The 22,091-nt window shown below is 35.6% G+C and overlaps 2 protein-coding genes, 1 long non-coding RNA gene and 1 pseudogene across 3 annotated transcripts; 3 read left to right on the plus strand and 1 right to left on the minus strand.

Moving 5' to 3' along the window:
* Window positions 1–8,298: 8,298 nt before the first annotated feature.
* Window positions 8,299–9,070, plus strand: LOC120269373. The gene is made up of 3 exons (XR_005539147.1): window positions 8,299–8,358; window positions 8,555–8,647; window positions 8,983–9,070. It is a non-coding gene; the product is annotated as an uncharacterized LOC120269373 (long non-coding RNA).
* A 19-nt stretch (window positions 9,071–9,089) lies between these two features.
* Window positions 9,090–10,106, plus strand: LOC120274957 (annotated as a pseudogene).
* A 1,234-nt stretch (window positions 10,107–11,340) lies between these two features.
* Window positions 11,341–12,336, minus strand: LOC120274968 (zeatin O-glucosyltransferase-like). The gene has a single exon (XM_039281500.1). The coding sequence runs from the start codon at window positions 12,334–12,336 to the stop codon at window positions 11,341–11,343; it is 996 nt and encodes a 331-aa protein (XP_039137434.1).
* Window positions 12,337–16,401: 4,065 nt separating this feature from the next.
* Window positions 16,402–16,962, plus strand: LOC120274978 (zinc finger MYM-type protein 1-like). Its single transcript, XM_039281507.1, has one exon. The coding sequence runs from the start codon at window positions 16,402–16,404 to the stop codon at window positions 16,960–16,962; it is 561 nt and encodes a 186-aa protein (XP_039137441.1).
* The last annotated feature ends 5,129 nt before the right edge of the window (window positions 16,963–22,091 follow it).

Here is a 22,091-nt window from a genome sequence, read left to right on the forward strand (position 1 = left end):
ATTAATTTTATTTAATATACCAATTTTATTGTTTTAATTTTTTTAAAAATAGTGCGGGTTGAAAATAAAAATCGAGTGTGGATCATCTCCCACCTGTGATTACTGATTACTGTAATTTTTTTTTAATTTCAAATATTAATATAATGAATTGATTATTAACACTTTAATTGTGTGTATATAAATATTAAAAAATTTCAATACGTCACATTTATATACTCATGCTAAGCTTTCAATTAGAGTTGGGGGTATACGTTGCTAGATGCGTGGTGGATGAAGTTGAGACTGTAGAGGTTGAGAACATTGAGAAGGAGGTCGGATTGTTTTTTGGATGGAGAATTGGGGAAGAAGATGAAAAAGAAAGCTTTAAAGTGCATGGAGATGATGAGGGAAGCCATGAAGGATGATGATGATGCTGTGAAGGATCTTCATTTATTGCTCTTGTTGAGTTGTTTATTAATTAAGATGTACAATATCAGTATCAAATGTAAACTTGTTGTGAAGTTAAGAAGAGCAATATATATGTTTTATTGCCGTGTCCTATTGGTTTGAAATCGATGAAGTTGTTTTTGTATTTTTTTTTTCCATTGATACATAAACAGAAGCAAACCAGTAAAATTCTTTGTCAAAAGAGGATGGTACAAATATAGGCTACAGCGACCAATGTACCCAGCGGAAAATCCGCTGCTTTAAACACAATTTATTAGCTTTAATTTAAAAGTTTCGATCCTCGCCCAGAGAAAAGCCTGACCCCTCTCTCTCTCTCTCTCTCTCTCTCTCTCTCTCTCGATCTCGAGATCGCCATAGAAACCCCCACTACCTCCACCATGCCCTCCTCCTTCCTCTCCTTCTTCTCCACCAAATGGTCTCCTCCAAGCCCAACAACGATGCCGCCGATCTCAATCTCCAAGCCGCATTCCTCTATTTCCTCTCTCTCCAAGGTCTCGATCTCGATCCTAACCTTCTCTTTTTCTCATGCTTTTTGAATGGATTTTGTAGTTGTATTTTGATTGGAATATATGGTTTTTGTTTGGAAGGATGCGGCGATGGGGTTGGTTTTGAGCGCAGCTACAGGGACTAGATGGACCACAGGATCAAATATGGAGGGTCCTTCATCGCCGGCGGCCTTTGAATCTGGTTCGCCGGACCAGACGGTGTCCACCTTCCCGTGGTCGCACTTCAATAAGTCCCCCCGCCGCCGGATGCGCATCGCCTTCACTGATATAACATTATATTCTTGTTGTTTGTTTCTCTTTGTAGCTGGAGGGCTCGCCAATTGTGGTTGCTCAGAATGAGAAATTCTCAGGTATGGTTGTGCTTTTAAATCCATTCCTCAACATTTAATTGGAAATGAGTACTTTCTACATGTATATGACCCAATATATGCATTGTCTGCAGAGGTTGTTGGAGCTCTTCGTCATTACTAAAAAGCGATAGGTTGGTCAATAATTTTTCTCAAATATTGGGTGTTTATCAAGAATCTTATTTCTCTTCATTACCTCTTTTTGCTACCAAAATTTGGATCATGTTCATTCAGAAGGGTGGCTTCCTTCATTATCCCTTTTTTCTTCCTAAATTTCTTTTAATATTCATTGAGAAGGGCGATGGGTTGCTTCTGCAATATATGCTTCTCTTCGTAATATGTTGCTCTTGATTTTTGAGTGGTTCTTGATAAATATTCTACACCGATGCCCGGTTGTCTTCCGGCTCGGATGGCAAGATCTTTCTGTAGAACCGACCGAAATAAGAAAAATATTGCTGGTAGTTTTTATCACCCATCAACCTATTAGTTATAAACTAACAAAGACACTGCCGAACTTGATAGAAGCCATGGATGCCATCAAACTCTGTGTATAGTAGTGTATAGCACATTATGCTAGTATCCTTTAGCTATGCTACACAGCTTTCATTATTCACATCTCATGATTATCTTCAAGTTAGCATATTTCTTGGATACAAACAAACTGCTTAATTTGATTTTTTTTTAATCCATTTATGGTATTATTTTTTTCATATGAAAACATATGCAGTAAAACATGTTATGATATTTTTATTTATCAAATTTTCTTTCCTATACTGTTTATTAATGTGCAAATAGTGGTTCTTCTTTTTGGCTCCTACCATGAATTCGAACTTTCTACTTTTGAGTAGGGGATGCATACACATATTTCTTCTATCTTATGTTTATTAATGTGCATAGTTTGGTAGCCACATCAAGACCAGTGCACTCTTACGTTTAGAAAAAGTTTGTATTGTGTACTTAAATCTTTTGATTACAATATATGGATTGTTTGCCAAGTAATGACGATACAGCTTGCCCATGTTTAAAGGTTAACCATATATGTTTCATTTGAATCCAATTTACTAATATTGCATAATTCAGTGGCGGTGCCAGGACTCGTCAGAGGGTGGGGCAAAAGTTGACGGAAAAAAAAATTTCCAACCGCCGAATAAACATTCCGACCGGTCAACAAAAAATTTGGCATACAAACATAAAACATAAATACATAAAAAACATATCAAAAGTTAATTGATCTATTCAATAACAAGAAAGTCAAATTAATTCAAAAAAACTTCATTATTATACACAAGTACATGAATAACAACTAATTTTTCCTAACCAATGGAGTACTTCAAGCACCGGAACCTTTGAGAGGTTTCAAATAGTTTTTGCGAGATGCCAACTTTTGAAACCTTTGCATAATTGTTTCTTCATCAATGCTAATGAATATTTTTTTCTCAATGTAACACACCAAACAATCGACGATGAGTTCATCCGCAAGTCGGTTGCGCAAAATCGGTCTTCACAACATTCATTGTCTGAAAAACATCTCTCAACGATGAGTCGTGGCAACTCGGTAACACCAATGCTAGCTCAATGAGTCGATATACCAAAGGAAAACAAATATGATATTTATGCTTCACCATCTTTATTGCAAGAGCTCCAACATCAACAAGAGTATAGAAATCTGGATCCCCTCTTACAGCATCAATGTAGAGTTCAAGTTGGTAGTGAAGCTCAGCAAGCTCAGCAGTAGAGAAATCTTCAGAGTATAATCTAGCAAGATGGAGTACTTCATGATGATCAAAACGAGCAAAGTTGTTGGAAGGATCAAGACTCAATACACCCTTAAGCAAATTAGTGTTTGCCTCATTGAAACGATTGTTCAATTCGTCAGCAACCTCATCAATTACCTACCATATTTAAAAGACAATTCATTTCAAGTATAAAAACCAATAACATACATATTTATCAATTATAAGAAAATGAAAATAGAATGAAATACCGTTGCAAAAGATTTCCACATGGAAATGATGAATATAAGTCATTGGTTCTCCATCAACAAAGTGTAATACTGACGGCTTTTCGATAATTTCGTCCATGCTTGGTACTTTAATTTTTATGCTTTTAGACGAAATTCGATGGTTTCCTTCAACAAATTTTTCCCAACCATTTTCTCTATATGCATGTAACTTGCATTTCAATGCTTTAACCATACTGAACAGCGAGTGGCTATGTTTTTGATCTTTTGGCTTGTAGAATCTTTTGATAAAGGATCCAGTCACTCCTAAAATATACAACATTAACTTTCCCGAAATACAAACTCAAAAAGAACCCATTTTATCCAACAAACCCCTAGCGATTGCCTCGATTTTTCCTTATCTCACCATCTTGTTGTATTGCAAAAAGCACCTCTTCCAATGAATCCCACATATCAAATAGGCGGAGTAATGTTTTTATAGTGAGAACCCCAACGAGTAGCACACGGTCGAGCTAAGCTTATTTCTTGATTTTGACCACCGCCCTTTTTGAAATCTCACCACTTTGTAGTTTTTTTGCACAACTTTATCATGGTGTGCTTGTCGAAGAGCATCATGCCTTTTACATGAACTTCCAACCATATTCACAATCATAGAAACGTAATCAAAGAATTGACTCACATCATGATTTTTCCTCTGCGGCAGATACAACAACTAACTGGAGTTGGTGAGCAAAACAATGAATATAATGCGCATGCTTGTTTCCATTTAGAATGAGTGCTTTCAATCCATTAAGCTCGCCACGCATATTAGAAGCTCCATCATAACCTTGACCTCTAAGTCTTGACAGTGACAACCCATTTATCGCAAAGAATTCATCAACAGCATTCTTTAAACACTGTGCAGAAGTCTCGATTACATGAACCACTCCAACAAAGCGTTCAACAATTTCTCCTACATCATTGACAAATCTCAAAACCACAGCCATTTGCTCTTTCATAGAACTATCTCGGGCCTCATCAAGCAAAAGAGAAAAGAACTTGTCTCCGATCTCATTCAAAATGACTTTTCTAGTTTCCTTTCCACAAGCTTCAATAATATGCCTTTGAATGGTAGATGAAGTCAATTGATTGTTTTTAGGAGCATTTGATAGCATCACTTTGTTTGCTTCTTCATTATACTTACAAAACCAATTTAAAAGTTCAAGAAAATGGCCTCGGTGCATTGATTTTGGTGACTCATCGTGTCCTCGAAAAGCCAATCCTTCACCCAAAAGATATCGAGCTACTCTTACAACTGTTGTCAACCGAACACGATACTCATCTTCATTAGCAACATTCTTTGAAGAAAAAAACAAAAATCAATATTCTCCCTTTGGTTTTTGATATTGCTCAACCTTAATTCTTGCAAATGTGTGTGGGCTTTCCGGACCTCCTTCATGAGCAATAAAAATTTTTGCATGCCATTTTTTTCCAATTACTATACCCAACTTCCGTAAAAAGCATTGCCGCCACCTTTTATTGCTATTATTGCCTTTATTGGGAAACAAGTAGCAATATAAACAAAAATGCTTTTATCTTTTGGAAACGCTATACTCTAGCCAAGCAAATCTTTTTAAACCAATTAGGGAGAAACCTCCTTTTTATTTGTTTGAGAAAATTGATGCCCAACTGGTTGACAAGGCCCTTTAGCTAAGTATCTCCTTCTCAATGTATCCCTCATCTCTAAGGGAAAGCTATCAATTGGATTTCTCAAGCCCGGATCACTAACTATATCATTATCGGAAACTTCTACCTCTACACGAGGTCTTTTTTTCCACTAGCTTGGTCAATAGGAGTTTCATTATTCGTTGTTGATGGTTCGGGAGTTGATGAAGGACTCGGGTTTATTGGCATGAAATACTTTTTCATTTTTGAAATTCCTATTAATAACAATAACAATTTACAATCAATGCATTTAAATAAACAAATCAAAGATCATAAGCATGCAAACAAATGTAAAAGCCTCCAAGAATCTAATGGTGAAGTCAATTGACAAAATGTCACATGAAAAAAACTAGAAGTCAAAAAAATAAAAAAACAACATATTTGGTGATGGAATTCTATGATTAAACAAACACTTACCAATATGGCCAATCTTTCTATGTGCAAAGCCAAATCTTGATATCAAATCCAAGAGATGAGATTTTTCTGAAAAACAAACATAATGAGTCAATGCCAAATCTCTAAATTGTTGCCTTTCATTCTAATAATGCATGAGTACAAAATATAAGGAGACAAGTTACTACAATTACAAAGTGGTAATAGGCTAATAATTCACATGTGATATGACTGACCCTATGAGGCATTTCTACAAACATGTGCTATGCCAACACCAATTAATGATTAGTCTTATATAACTGACTCTATGAGGCATTTCTACAAACATGTAATGTGCAGCCTACCACTCGTGACTCTACATGACTGTCAGCTGTGATTGAAGCAGAAGTGAATTTGCAGATGAATTGATGAAGAGAAGCTGAGTTGCAGTTACTGCTGTTGTCTTGGTGTCTTTAGTTTTGAGTAGAAAGGTAATAGGTGTTTTCAGGTGTTTGAATGGTCGTTTTGTTCGTTGAGTTGTGACCGAGAATCAATCAAGGGCTGTGATGAATTTGATCAAGTGGAATGGCATTAGTTCGAGGCAGCTACTGAAAAGAGAATGAAGAGAAGAATGGATGGCTGAGATTAAATCATCATGGATGGATAGCTTTAGTTCGAGGCAAGGCAAGTGGATGGTCATTTTGTTCGTTGAGTTGTGACCGAGAATCAATCAAGGGTTGTGATGAATTTGATCAAGTGGAATGGCATTAGTTCGAGGTAGCTATTGAAAAGAGAATGAAGAGAAGCATGGATGGCTGAGATTAAATCATCATGGATGGATAGCTTTAGTTCGAGGCAAGGCAAGTGGATAGACTTTTGTTCGTTGAGTTGTGACCGAAAATCAATCAAGGGATGTGATGAATTTGATCAAGTGGAATGGCATTAGTTTGAGGCAGCTACTGAAAAGAGAATGAAGAGAAGCATGGATGGCTGAGATTAAATCATGAAGTCTAGATGCACAACTCAATCCTCAGGGTTTTTTTTCCCGGTGGAGGGTGTGGCGGATGTCCCTCCTCGCCACACCCCGGCGCCGCCACTGATTGCATTGAAATAATTTAGTTATATATGCGGTGGAAATATGTGGTTAATATCAATAGCATGAAAACGATGACTAAAATCAAGTGGGATGGAAAAATGCACTCTCAGAGATTAATTGTCTTTTACCTACAGAAACTTTATCGTTACCATGTTAAATTATAAAACACATAGGCTTTTTCTCCTATTAGGCATTTTGTCTACATTTGGTGCTTTTGCGGGTGCTCTGCGGGTAGGTTTTGAGTTATGGTTTCTTTTATGTTGTACAAGTATTGAACAAGTTTTCTTGTCTTTTATTGTGGCATAGGTAGATTCTCGCCTTCCTGAATTAATTTTCTAGACCAGATGGCATAATTAACTTTGGCATCTCCTTCTGTGTCTATTTTACCCAACAACTTCTGCATATGAGTACATAAAATCCTCATAGGTAGACGCACATTTATTATATCATATGCAAAGGCCTTGCCCTAAAGTACATGTATGAAAATGCAAAAAAAATGAGCTGATTATGAAAATGAATGGCTTGAAAGGCTTGATTATATTTGCAGATATAATGTGGTTGTTTTATTGTAACTGCAGGATGCAACTACTTTTATCAGAAAAACTAAGTTAAAATTTTGTAAAAGTGATCCTTGATTTTGGATTTGCAATTATGTAAGTTTGTACGAGTCTTAGTACACATTAAAATTGTTTGATTATTCATTTAATATTATTTTCTAGCTTCTTAGAGGGGTGAGGATCTGATGTGTGCATACAATATGATAATTGGTTAGATTTTTATTATTATTCTGTCTCACATGTTTTTTTAGCAAAAACACATGGGGGAATACAACGTTTATGTTAAATATAATTTTTGTTCCTTGATTTTTCATTCTTAATCTTTTTCTTTCTTTTTTTAATCTAATCATATCTTTTCTTTATCTTCTTAAACTCTGTAAATCTTTATTATCCTTTCCTTTGTCATTTTAAATTCTGTGAATCCTTTTTATTCTTTCCTTTGCCTTTTTAAACTCTGTAAATCCTTTTTCTTATAATCAGTGCTCTTGTCTAAGCTCTGAGTTATTTAATCACATGGTAGGTTCATCACTAATAAAAGTTTCATCTGCATTTGTATGATCCTGAGGTTATCCTATGCTATTCTTGCTTTCCTTCTCAATCAAGAGGACCAAATTCAGTGCCGCAATTCTTCACTTTTCTTAAATGAAATTCTGCAGTGATATTACACCCGGTATATAGTTAATGATTGTCTGTTGTCCTGCCTCTGTTTTGGTGGGCCAATTGTTATTAATATTAATAATATTCCATTGTTCTGTCTTTGATGCATTAACTTTGTAATTCATCTCCTCTCTGCAGATTATTGCAGCTATATGATTTTTTTGTGTTGTAAAAGCATATGAAGCTCGGAAAAGCGTGTTCAAGCTCAACAATGGTGTATATTTTTCTCTTCATGCTCTTTTTATTGCAAGATGAAAAAAACCCTGATCCTAATGCATTGATGAACATGTGTTTTTCATTATATTGCATGTGTGTGCATATGCAACATGATGTTTTTCACGAACCTAATCCCCGATCCCTGATCAATTTTCCTAAATTTGACCATGTTTTTACTTTTAGCTCTCTTCTTGCTTCTTTGTGTGTAGTTTTTTTCGGGGTTCTTATAAAGCTTTATAATCGAAAATAAGTATGTTTTTGTGAAGGGGATAACTATAGTTTATTTTATTTTGTTGTTGCTTATTTTTATATATAAAATGCTTCCTTTCTGGCAGGTTGTGGAGCAACAAACAGTTTCAATTACAAAGGTTGGAATTATTACATCTTTGAATGCAAGGACATCAGTCTTAGCATGTGCAAATCCGAGAGGATCCCGCTACAACCCTCGGCTTTTTGTTATTGACAATATTTTTCTTCTTCCAACACTGCTATCCAGGTGGCGATGGAAATGCTAAATAAATATTAATCTGATATGGTAGTACTATGCTGTAAATTGTCGAGATAAACTCATCTTGCCATTCCTTGAGTTAGAGTTATTTTGTATGCCCGTCTTTGTGGTTCCACTAGTAAATTGTTGGCCATTATCGTTTTGGATTCATTTCTACTTCATGATAAAATCTTTATGTTGTTAGGTTTGATCTTATCTACTTAATTCTGGACAAGCCTGATGAACAAATTGAAGCCTGTCTAAACATATTGTTGCACTTCACTTCAAAAATCCAGAGGTACGAACCATTTCTACTCACTTTCTATTTGTCTATCAGCATGTTTGTAGCTTTATCCTGCTGCATAAGTGGTAATTTCAATACTTTAATTAACTTTGGAATTTTGTGAAATCAATACAACATGAGAAATATTAATTGCGAAATGATTGATTTAAGCGGCTTTGTGTTACTTTTACTATATATGTTACAGCTATACACACAAACTAAATATACTTCAAAAGTCTTTTCTTTCTGTCTAGTAATAGAACTTTTCTTGTCTAAGAAATGAGTGGAAAGATCATTTTATTTAGTATGGTGAAGATATCTGCTTGATTAAATTTGTTCCTGCATTTCAGAGCATAGTACATGATGTTTTGGACCTTCCCACCTTAACTGCATACATTATATATGCAAGAAAGCATATTCATCCTCATCTATCTGAAGAAGTAGCAGAAAGTTTAGTATGTGGCTATGTTGAAATGAGGAAAAGAGGAGACTTCCCTTTAAGTGGAAATTGTTCCTCGTCTTTCTAAGCCTTACAAGGGAATTACTGATTGATTTGCTCGTACGATCAGAGACGAAGGGTTTATTTCATTGTAGAGAGGAAATAAAACAAATTTTATTCAATACTTCCATACTCAGGTGAGAATTGCACTATTTAGAGATCATACGAAACCATGTAAAGTCAAAAAGTTTAGTATCTTTTCACTAACAAGATATATCATTCCAGGCTTTGAATTTTGCATTCAAATACTACTTCAAGAGATTGTTCAACTTCAAGAAAGACAGAGATGGGTATTGGAAATGGTTTACATGCAATTTGGCTTCTGGAGCTGCAGCAGGAGCTACTTCACAAATTTTTGTCTACTCGCTTGATTATGCTCGAACTCATCTTGCAAACGATGCAAAAGTAGCCAATGGCGGAGGAGGCAAAAGGAATTTTCATGGTCTCATTGATGTGTACCGTAAAACTCAACAGTCAGACGACATTGCTGGTCTCTACCGAAGATTCAGTGTTCCAATTATTGGAATCATCGTTTATCGGGGCCAATGTGTGACTCTTTGAAGCCAATAGTTTTAACTTTTGAAACTCACTGGGACTCTAATTCACATTCATTTCTTTTATTCTCAAAAAGTTTTTTGCTTATAATTTCAGTGTTTACCTGCACATTTGATTTTTGTAGGATAACTTTGTTGCCAGCTTTGTGCTTGGTTGGGTAATAACAAGTGGTGCTAGTGTTGTGTTATACCCTATGGACACAGTTCGCTGGAGAATGATGATGATCTTCGGAGAGGTTGTCAAGTATAAAAGCTCAATGGATGCATTCTCATAGATCTTGAAGAAAAAGGGAGCAAAATCTCTATTCAAGAGTACCAGTGCTATATCCTCCGTGCCATTGCCAGTACTGGTGTGATCTCCGGTTATGATAAACTATAGCTCATCATCTTTGGAAAGCAATATGGATCTGGTGGTGCTTAAGGGTGATGAAACGTTGTCTTTATTTACCTCTAATGCCATAAGTTATTATCAGGATTTGTACTTATGTTTACATATGACATTATTTATTATTGTTAATAGCAAAGTTCATGATATTAATTTTATGTATACAAGGTTGTGGAGTGGTTATAAATGATGTGTGAATGTTATAATGGTAGATACTAAGTTTTATACATGTGAAAGTCATTAGTAAAATTAAATATTTATTGTGTTTTAAGTATTTGGAAAAAGGCCTAGAGTTGTAGGTATGCTATTCTGGGTTGAACACTATAGCAACAGATTTATCCGCCACTAAAACTGTACATATCCGCCACAAATACTATTGCGACTGAGGTTTTAGTGGTGAAATGTATAATCCACCGCTAGAGGTCTTTAGTGGCTGATATTAATCATATTGAGGCAAATTATTCCGCCGCTATAGCCTATATTTCTTGTAGTGTACATGACATGTTGCTTGGGGTTGAAATGGAGAATTTAATGCATACGTGGCACGGTTGGTCATAAAATAAATATTCTATTAATAGTAATGGATACGTCTTCCTGCCACGAAGATTGTGCATTGATGATAAAAAGCCAAAAAAAAAAGATATTGCACGTTTTGAATCCAAATTCCACCTCTATAATTAGTGATACATCAAAGTTCACCTATCACATCAATGTCATTGGAAAGACAATAATGTTGAGAATAAAACCGGATATATTTAAAAGAGAGACTGGGACTTCACTTGTTTATTCCATGGTTCAGATTCAATACAACTTATTACATAGCTTCTCATCATTATTTATAATATGTGATAACATAGACTTATCCAATCAATAACAGCATATCACCATTAAAAATTTAAAACTAAATCAAGAAGCATTCCATAAGACCACATACACCATTATCTAATGTCTAACAAACATGAGAATAAGTCTTGTTCTTCTTCACATGCATGCTTCTTAGCTTTTCTTATGCTCCGCATCAGCAACTTCTGCTTTTAATCACTCCCAACAAATAAACCATGATCACAATGCTGGACCTTAGAATAGCATATGAATAACTTCACCGGCGCAGCGGCGATGTTTTCCTCTTGAGGAATCTACAAAACAATTTATTCTAACTTTTACTCCATCCAAGCATCAAAACAATAGTTGTTTCCCATGTTGGTCCAACATAATTAAAACTTACTAAGCTCTCAAAAAACAGAAGAAAAAACAATGCTCAAATACAACCTCATGATCTAGTGATATGAGCAATGAAAGAATCAAACTCAATCTTAGAAGCACCAGCTTCAGACATGGCTTCTCTAAGACTATCTTTAATCTCCACTGCTCTTTCTCTCATCTTCTTCCCTTCATCACCGACCACAATTTTTAAAACCAAATCCTTCACTGTCTCCTTAGTCACAAGCTCATTCCTCTTCTTCCACTCCCGAACTAAAATCCCCACTTTGAGAATCTCCGTCAAAAGCACAGCATTCCATGGCTGATCAGAGTGCATAGGCCATGCTAAAACAGGAACTCCCAAGCTCAAGCTCTCCATGCAAGAGTTCCATCCACAGTGACTCATGAAAGCAGCCATTGAAGAATGGCTCAAGATCTCCAACTGTGGTGCCCAACCTCTCACTACCACTCCACCCCCCACTTCTTCAATCTCATCACACTTTTCAACACTATTCCCACCGGCAAAAATATCACCGAGATCAGCATCACGGCACATCAAGATGAATCTTTGTCCACTTGAAACCAACCCATTCTTAATCTCACCAACTTGTTCTTGGGAAAAAGATGTGGTCGTGCCAAACGCAACATAAACAACCGACGCAAGCGGCTGCTCGTCCAGCCACTGCAAGCACCGAGAAGTAGTCATTCTTGGTTTGATATTGATCACAGGGTTCAAAGGGCCAATGGCGAAGACCTTCTGGCCTTGCCAGTTTGGTTCTTGCCGGAGATGTTGTAGAAAGATATCTTCAATGGAAACGGATGAGTTGATTAACCGTCCGGAAGCAGTGGAGGTGAGAGAGTGCTGGAACTTGAAGAAGTTGAAGAACTCATCGGTGAAGCAAGAGTCAAAGGAGAGATCAGGCAAGTTGAGAGACTGAACCCATGGTTCCGGTGGCTTGCCACGAGCTTCCCATTGGAGGAAGGAGAGGCTGATGGCAGCAACAGTGTGGAAAACGTAAGTTTCTACGTTGGGGATGGAGATGGCAGCGGTGGCAGCGAAGGACATGGCAGAGTCATGGATGAGGATGAGACGGCGAGAGGAGGAGGAGAGGGAGTGGAGAAGGGAAGTGAGAGGGAGTTTGAGATGGAGAGAAGCGTTGAAGGAGGGTTGGAGGTGGGAGGGGAAGTGGGTGGAAGTGGAAGGAGAAGTGGGAGTGGGAGGTGGGGAAGGGTAGGGAGGGAGAGGGAAGTGATGGAAGTGGATGTGGCCCGTGTGGGAGAGGAAAGTGGTGGAAGTGGAACGGGAAATGACTTGGTGGACGTGGGAAGTGGAACTCACGTAGTGAACAGGGAGACCATGAGAGGAGAGACGGTGAGAGAGGTGGAGGAATGCATTGAGGTGGCCTTGAGCCACAAATGGCACCACCACCACAACTGTGTCTGAAGTCATGGAATAGGAAAATTGAAACTTTGGTTCTACATGTTATGTTTTTTAAATGCAGAGGAAATTAAAAAAAAACCATTGCTACTAGAAAGTGCGGCTATTAAATCCATGTTAGGTAATGTATTAAGAGATAGTCTTGAGCTAATTAGTGTCTAATTTACCGAGATATTACTCTCTCCGTTACTTTTTTTATCTATCACAAATCGATGTTTTTTTTTATCTATTGTATTCTAACATCAAAAAGATTTATTATTATTTTTTTTTAAAACTATCATTAATACTCTATTTATATCTCTTTTTGAATTAAATATCAGAGAGAAATAGAAAGATATAAATTAGGGTAGTTTTGGAAAGATAACTAATTTTTTATAAAATTTTGAGAAATAACTAAGTTTTTTGGTACGTGATGAGATTCGGTTAACCACGACAGATAAAAAGGAATGGAAGGAGTAGAGTTCAATTTGTAAGAAGATCGGTCAATCTACTCCTGCCTTAGCTAGCACCACTTTTCTAGTCCAGATTTTCTGGAGTGGTTTGATTCTCCTCCTGTGTATTGGATTGCATCCAATCAAGTGCATCTTTAATCGTTAGACTATTCAAATGTTCAATGTTCATGTCATATCATCAACTTATTAAACTCTTATTTATCAAATTATTCTCCATTATACTCCATTATAGGACCAATAGTTATTTATATATATATATATATATATATATTGAAAAAAATAGACGATAAATACTATTTATTTAACGAAAGTCAAGAACGTGCACAAATGTAGAGTTAATATTTCAACACCCATTTGTCCTTATTTTTCAAGTACTTTGGGGTTTGATATCAATTTTTTCTAAAATGAATACCTTTACACAAAAGAATGGATATTAATAGGTCAAGAAGCCAATGCTCACCCATAGCCATACAATTCATCATTTCAATTATTTATAGTAAACGTTGTATTATAAAAATATTTATCTCACAAAGATATTTTATTATTTAATAAAAATAATTAGTTAATATATTAAAAAAATTTTATATTTAAAAAAATTAAAATATTACATACAATACATTAAAAATACAAGAGATAAATATTAAATATTATATTTTGATTTTATGACATTACACATCATGATTTTTAAGTTATTCAACATTCATATGAATAGTATTCATGAGAATAATTTTAAAAAATTTGAAAATTTTAGGGATATTAGAAGTTTTGAATACTGGGTGGAAAAAAAGAGCACGGAAAATTTTGTGAATTTCAAAAGTTATTTGAATTTGGATTTTGTGAGGAATGAGGGTAGCAGAATATTTCTATTCATGAGTGGGAGATTGAAAAAAGAATCAGAAGCAATGGAAGATATAGAATAGAGAAGCGAAAGATTTAATAAGAACAGGGATGCATTTTTAAAATTTTAAATGTTTAAAATAAAAATTAATTAATTAATTAATGATTGTTACATTGCAACGGTCATTTAATTTGAAATGGTAATGCCTATTTAGTTGTTTGTTTTTATAAAAAAAAAAAATTGTGGACCATATTAGTTAAAAAAAAATAAATGGTCTTTTTTTAAAATGATTGGTGAACACTGAGCACTTAATGGTCACAAAAAACTCATAATGAGGTGCTCACAAAGCGCTAAGTGTCCACAAATGCTCATAATAATACGCTTATTTAGAATCCAACATAGATGTTGGGATGAGAAAAGAGAAAGGTTGTTGTGGGATTGTAATTTTTGTTAGATTGAAAAAAATATATGAATAGTTTTTTTAATTATAGTAGATAGATTATATTTAAAAAAAAATTGAAAAGAGATGCTTGTAGAGCCATACTAGTCATGATCATCAAAAGAAGAGAGAGACACCTTGTTATTGTATAATTTTTATAATTAACACACAAAAAAACATGAATATTTTTTTTTGTTAAAGCGGATAAATTACATTTTGTTAAAATTAAATAAAGATTGTTGCAAAGCCATAAAAGTCATGATAAAATTTAACCATAAAAAAAGGTATATAGGACTTCAAAATCGACAAGTGGTGAAAGTGAGAGGTGAGACTTAATAACAACTACATAGGAGAAATAGAAAGCAAAAAATGACAGATAAAAAGATGGCAAGGCAAAATGGATGGAGACAAAGTTTTCTTAATAATAATAGTACTCTTAACCAAAAGATAATCGACGCATGTGACCATCCGTTTTAAATGATCCGCAAACTCAAAAGACATGGACAGGGGCGGAGGGACAAGGGGGCAGGGGGGCGGCCGCCCCCCTTGTCGCCGGCGAGGTCAGTGGACCCCGTGGCTTGAGAACCCCTCCGCCCCCTTCCCCGCCCAAGCCGCCCCCCTTCCCCCGACAACCGGCATCCCTCATCGGCCCTTAGCTTCTCCGACCATGCAGCGCCTAGTGCCCCTTCCTTCTCCGGTCACCTCCAGGTCCGCCACCCAGTTTGTGACACAGCAAGCTGCCAAGTGCCAGCTATTCTTGAAGTTTGCTCCCTGGTCATGAGCATTGGAACTTGGATTTTTGGAAGATGGCAATCTAATCAAGCATAAAGGAGCCAATGAAAAAAATGAAACGTTGCATGTTGAAGAGAGATATCCGTTGTATGCCATTATTTGCATAGTTGCATATCAGGTGGCAGGTGCTATGGACTATGGTGCTAGTGTAGTGGCTAGTGGCTAGTGCTATTATATTAAATTATTAATATATATTAGATTAATACATATTCTTTGAAAATCAATGAGATTGCATTGTTGATTCTTCTGAGTTCTTCTGAGTTCTCACTTCTCATCCATTTCAAAAGCTGAACTCATCCATTTCAAAAGTTTTGAACTTGAATTGTTTTTGATAAATAAGCTATATACCATCAACAAGTTGCAACCTCAATTTATTCTCTCCACCGGCTTTGTTTGATCTCTCTGTCCGGCGTTTGGCAATTAGGAGATGAAACGTTATTTTATTTAATTTTTAAGATTTTTTTATTTGTTTGTTTGTTTTATTATTATTATTATTTTGTCATGTATGAAATATTTTCAAGGAAATTTGTTGAAATGTTTATAAATTGATATTCATTAATGTGATTTATGGTATGTCATATGTCATTGTCATATGTGGATTGATATTATTGATTATTTGATTTAGATATGTGGCATTTAAATTGATATCATTAATTTAATTTAGAGATTTGAGTATTATTAAAATTAAAATTTGTGATTCACTAATAAATAAAAAAATTATCTCTAAAAATTTTTTAAATATAAGTTATCACTTTCAAATAAAACTTCATTTAAAATATTATTTACGTTTATATAACTAGTATGAATTATAATTATACTTGTGGATAAATGTTAAGATAATGATAAATTGTCACACATATTTTTTTGATAAATGTTTAATTTAGTGTTACTTCCCCATATTTGATTGGACAATTTATGAATTTATGATTTAGTTCAAATCATTTATATATTTAATTTGATTAATTTCATAGATATGGAGAGGTTTTTTAAATCTATACCAAAAAAGTATTGAAACAAGAACTGGTTCAGCGTCTGATGTAAGTACTGTTGCACAAAAAAAAAGTCGTGTCGAGTTTGATCCGAGTGATATCATTGCCGACCCAGGGCTTCGAAAACCAATCGAGAAATATGACACAGGAACAAGAGATCAAGTAAGGAGAGAGTATTTGTTAATGGGTCCATGTCAACCAGTTGGCCACAATTTTCCTAGAAAACAACAAGGAAAAGATTTGAGAAGCTTTAAAGAAGTGTGGTTTCAGAAATTTGATTGGTTGGAATATAGTATGGAGAAAGATGCAGCTTATTGTTTTTATTGCTATCTTTTTAAGCAACCAAGGGGTGATAAACTTGGGATTGATGCCTTCACGAAGACAGGGTTTAGCAATTGGAAGAAAGCAATGGAAGTTTTCACTGAGCATGTTGGTGGAGTTAATAGCAACCACAACAATGCAAGGCGACATTGTGAGGATTTCAAAAATCAGAGGCAAAGCGTGTCGCATATATTCTCTTCTCATAGCCGAGAAATGGAGGTTGCATATAGAGCTCGTGTCACTGCTGTTTTACGCGTTGTTAGATTTCTTCTGTTGCAAGGTCTTGCTTTTCGTGGACATGATGAATCTTCAAGTTCTACTAACAGGGACAACTTTTTAGAGATGCTGAATTGGTATGGAACAGAAGTTGAAAGTGTTGGTCGTGTGATTAATGAAAAATGCTCCCTCGAAATAATCAAATGACCTCTCCACAAATACAGAAAGAATTAGTGAGGGCTTGTGCAGAAGACACCACGCGGGCTATTTACCATGTGGGAGTCAGTATTAGAGGTATTAGAGAATGTGTGTAATGATGGAAATGTTGTAGAGCAAAGAGGCACAGACGATCGGGTTTGATACAAAGGATGGAGAGTTTTTGAATTTATATTTATCTTGCATCCGATGATCAAAAGTACTCGGGATTAACTAATGACTTGTCAAATGCCTTGCAACTGAGAAAAGATCAAAACATTGTTAATGCAATGGGGTTGATTGTAACTGTGAAAGAACTTATGCAAGACTTGAGAGAAAATGGATGGGGTACATTTTGGAAGAAGTCAGGAGCTTTTGTGTTGAAATGTCAGTTTCAGTGCCTAATATGGAAGATAGTATACCAGTTCGAGGCCGTTCGAGACGTGGAGGGCAATTGGTTACTTATTACCATCATTATCATGCAGAGATCTTTATTGCAGTGATTGATTTACTTACTGCTGAGATGAATAACCGATTTAGTGAAACTTCTACAGAGTTATTAAGATGTATTGCTTGTCTTGATCCAAGAAACTCTTTTTCCAGATTCGATCATCGTATGCTTGTTTGACTTGCTCAGCTTTACTCTGATGATTTCTCCACATCCGATCATCTTATCTTGAAAGAGCAACTTCGCATATATATTCATGATGTGAGAAGAAATTCTGATTTTTCAAGTTGTCATGATCTTGCAAGTCTTGCTGTGAAGATGGTTCAATTTGATAAACATTTGACTTTTCCATTGGTTTATCGTCTTATCGAATTGCATTGATTTTACCGGTGGCAACAAAGCAATGTTGAAAAGAGCGTTCTCAGAGAATGAATATCATCAAAACAGATTTTGCGAAACAAAATAGGCGATGAATGGTTAAACAATATGATGGTATGCTATATTGAGCGAGAAATGTTTGCTAAAATTGATGAAGAAATAATATTACAATGTTTTCAAAACATGCAAAATCGAAGGATTCAGCTCCCCCTTCGCAATCATTAGTGGTATGTATTTTTATTTTGTATTTTAAAATATTTTTCTTAGTGTATTATTTGAATTTTTAATTTATTAAATTTTGTTATTTAAATTTTTATATTTTTTAAATTTGTAGATCACCCAGCTCGCCCCCCCTTTTTGCAATTTCTGGCTCCGCCCCTGGACATGGATGATGTTGTATTTATTTTTTTTTATGGTTTATATATGTATTTTTTAGCCCGTGAGAATTAGATTAATTTATTCTAAAATATTATAAAAGTTTAACGGGATGACACAAATATGTGTCTTAAAAAAAATTCATTTTGTGGGGAAAAAATAACAAAAACACAAAGTCGATCACAACTTACTCAACAACAATTAGGGATGGAAAAACAAGAATTTTATAAACAAAAAATTTAAATAACATTGGATAAATAATTTGGATATCAATCAGGAAAAAAGTACAATAGTATATATAAAGAAATATTAGGATTTTGCGGTATGGACCCAACATGGCCCATTAAACAATCTAAACTCTAACACTCCCCCTCAAGCTGGAGCATATATATCGAACATGCACAGCTTTTTACATAGATTACTAAAGACTTTAACACTTAAACCATTAGTAAAGATATCCGCCAGTTGCTCAGACGATTGGGTGTATAGCGTAGAGATGACTCCCTTCAATACCATATCACGAACATACTGACAATCAACCTCCACATACTTGGTATGCTCATGGAATGTTGGATTGTTTGCAATGAAAATGGCGGCATACGGAAACCCGACGTAGACTTTATGTCTCCTCTATTGCCAGCATAACCCGAGTTAGAATAGGCTGCAATGTCCAGGTGACCATGATTCTTGCAGAGAAGACCTTTGCCGACACCTCCTTTAACATATGGAAGAACCCTCAAAGCACCCTGTCAGTAAACTTCTCGTGGCTTATGCATAAACTGACTCAGGAGTCCAACTGCGTAAAATATATCATGATGAGTAATTACTAGATAAATGAGCTTGCCAATCAGATGTCTGTATTGACCTAAATCTATGTGAGATGGGGAAGATGTCTCCCAGAAGGGTGGTGGCTGCTCAATAGGTGTACTCTCTGGTTTACAACCCAATAAACCAGTCTCCTCAAATAATTCAACACATACTTCCGCTGTAAGAGCGTTATCTTCCCTCTGGCATATGCAAACTCAATACCAAGGAAGTATCTGGGTCGTCCCATGTCTTGTGTAACGAAATGCTTCATTAAATCTCCTTAGTTCTCTGAATGCCCTAACGATCACTACCAGTCAACAAGATGTCATCGAAATATACCGCAAGTATAACACATCCAGATGAAGTGTTCTTACAGAACACAGAGTAATCCACATTGCACCTACGAAAACCATCTGCAACTATAATTACACTAAACTTTTCAAACTATGCACGAGGACTTTGTTTCAGGCCATAAATTACTTTCTTGAACTGGCAAACTAGATTATCCCCTTGAGCAACATATCCCCGGAGGTTGCTCTATAAACATTATCTCAACTAAGTCTCCATAAAGAAAGGCATTCTTTACATCGAGTTGATAAAGTGCCCATGATTGATTCATAACTACCGATAGTAGAATTTGAATTGAATTCAAACGAACAATCGGTGAAAAAGTCTCAGCATAATCGACACCAAAAGTTTGAGTAGAACCACGGGACCGCCAATCAGGCTTTGTAGCGATCAACTGTACCATCGACTTTTGTGCTTGACAGAGAAGACCCATCCGTAAGTGACGAAGCTGGCATCAGCAGGGCGAGGCACGAGTGCCATGTACCACGAGATCTCAAGTCTTCCATTTCCTCATCCATTGCCATCTGTCATTATGGAAGCAGACATGCATCCTGCTAGTTCCTGGGAATTGTCTCAGCAGACAAGGAAAGAGCAAAGGTGCGGAAGGACGGGTGAAGATTATCATAAGAAACAAAAAATAAAATAATATTTTTGGTATAAGAACGAATACCTTCGCGAAAGGCAATAGGAAGATCAAGAGACGGGTCTGCATCATCCGGGGAGACAACCAGAGGGGACGGATCTAGAAGTGGCAAACGTCAGCGGCGATGATAAACTTGTCCAAAAAGGCCACCATCTAGATCTACTAGACGAGGCGTCAAACTAGGCATAAGCACAGACGGAGTAACCGAAACAGGAATAGGGGAGAACAATATCATATGGCATAGTCAACATATCGTGAGAACCCGAGTCAGAAAAAAAGATTGAGACTTAAAAAACGTGACATCCATAGACACATAGCACTTTCGATTGACTAGTCAAGTAGTACAAACGATTTCCACGTTGGGTGTTGGTATATCCTATAAAGACATATTTAAGAGCACGCGGGCACAACTTATCGAAACTAGGAGTTAAATCCTGAACAAAATCCAACACAACTAAAAACACGAGGGGATAAACGAAACACCTTAGTATCAACTAGAAAGACGACGTAGAGGGATCTTTTCCCCTACGGGTGTAGAAGGCCTACGATTAATAACATATAATATAGTTAAGATAACATCAGACCACAAATACCTAAGGACATTACGCTCCACTAAGCAAGTGCGCGCAACATGTAAGATGTGACGATGCTTTATTTCAGCAACCCCATTCTACTAAGAGGTATGTGGAGAGGTGGTTTGATGAATAATCCCAAATGACACACACAAAAAAATTTACAGCAGAAGATACAAATTCTAAATCATTATCAGTACGAAGACATTTGAGAATAGTGAAAAACTGATTTTGTACTTCCAAAATAAATGTTCTCATTAAGGGCATCAACAATAGACCGACGGTCTTTTAACAAATACACCCATGACACTCGGGAAAAATCATCAACAAACACAACGTAGTAACGATAACCGGAAATAGACGCGACTTTAGAAGGTCCCCAAACGTTACAATGAACTAGATCAAATGATGACCAACTAGACACTAGAGTAGAATGTTTAAAGGTAGCACGATGATGTTTACCCAACTGACACAACTCACACTTGAAATGACTCGATGCGAATCCAAGGCAAAGCCGGCTAAAAACGACTAAGAGAAGGAAGACCCAATTTACAGTGCCATATGAGTGATGACTCGGTGTCCGAAATAGAATTTGGTAAACCACAACGAATATTATCACACACCAATGTATACACGCCGTCACCATGATTACGCCCTAAACCTAGGGCCGGCTCAAGGGTAAGGCAAATGAAGCAATTGCTTTAGACCTCTAATTTTTTTAAGGCCTCATCTTTAATATAGATTTTTTTTTTTAACAATAATGTTAACAACTCAAAATTTTGAAGGACTCCAAGTAATTATTGTAATTTAAAAATATTTTAATTTAACATTTAATTAATGTTTTATAATCCTAGCTAATTTTTAAATTTTTAAATAATATCATAAAATAATAACTATTTTTATTTTAATGCTTAATCAGTCTCATATTTTATGTAACTAATTTTTAAAAATTTTATTCCGATCCCTTCTATAACTAATTTTTTTAAATTTTATTCTGATCCACTGGATATTTTTCATGCATTTTTTCTTCAAGATTATTATAATATTTATTTATTTTAATTATAAATAAGAGCCTTTTGTAGTTTTTATATTGTTGCAATTTTTTTTGTTATATTTTTACTTTGATGAATTTTGCTTATAAATTTTAAATATATCCCTTCATCACAAGTTTAGTAGCATGTAACAAAATAAATAAACATCTCAAATAGGTATTTATTGAAATTAAATTTTATTTAAATTTAATTTTTTTAAAAAAATATAAGATTTTATTCTAAACTTTTGCTCTAGGCCTCTAGTTACCTTGAGCCTCCATAGCCTAAACCAATCCTCTTCCTCGTGTGCAGATCCTGAAAAGTGCAGTGAAAAGGGAAAAAAGTCACACTATAGTTCAATTATTTAGTGATTGTAGAAACGGGATAGCAAGTTTACATGAAATTCAGGTACAAAAAGAACATCAATTAGTTTAAGCTGAGAGGAAGCCTGCACAATTCCTTCTCCGAACACTAAGTAAGATCGTCCATCGGCAATTCCCACAGAATGAAAAACAGATGGAAAAAGATTTTAAAAAAAA

Source organism: Dioscorea cayenensis, chromosome 2 (genome assembly GCF_009730915.1).
Source record: "Dioscorea cayenensis subsp. rotundata cultivar TDr96_F1 chromosome 2, TDr96_F1_v2_PseudoChromosome.rev07_lg8_w22 25.fasta, whole genome shotgun sequence".
Classification (NCBI taxonomy): Eukaryota; Viridiplantae; Streptophyta; class Magnoliopsida; order Dioscoreales; family Dioscoreaceae; genus Dioscorea; species Dioscorea cayenensis.

Excerpts from the sequence above, each read along its gene's own strand:
- LOC120274968 (XM_039281500.1), bottom strand. The coding sequence starts at position 12,336 with ATGTCCTTCGCTGCCACCGCTGCCATCTCCATCCCCAACGTAGAAACT.
- LOC120274978 (XM_039281507.1), top strand. The coding sequence starts at position 16,402 with ATGGGTCCATGTCAACCAGTTGGCCACAATTTTCCTAGAAAACAACAA.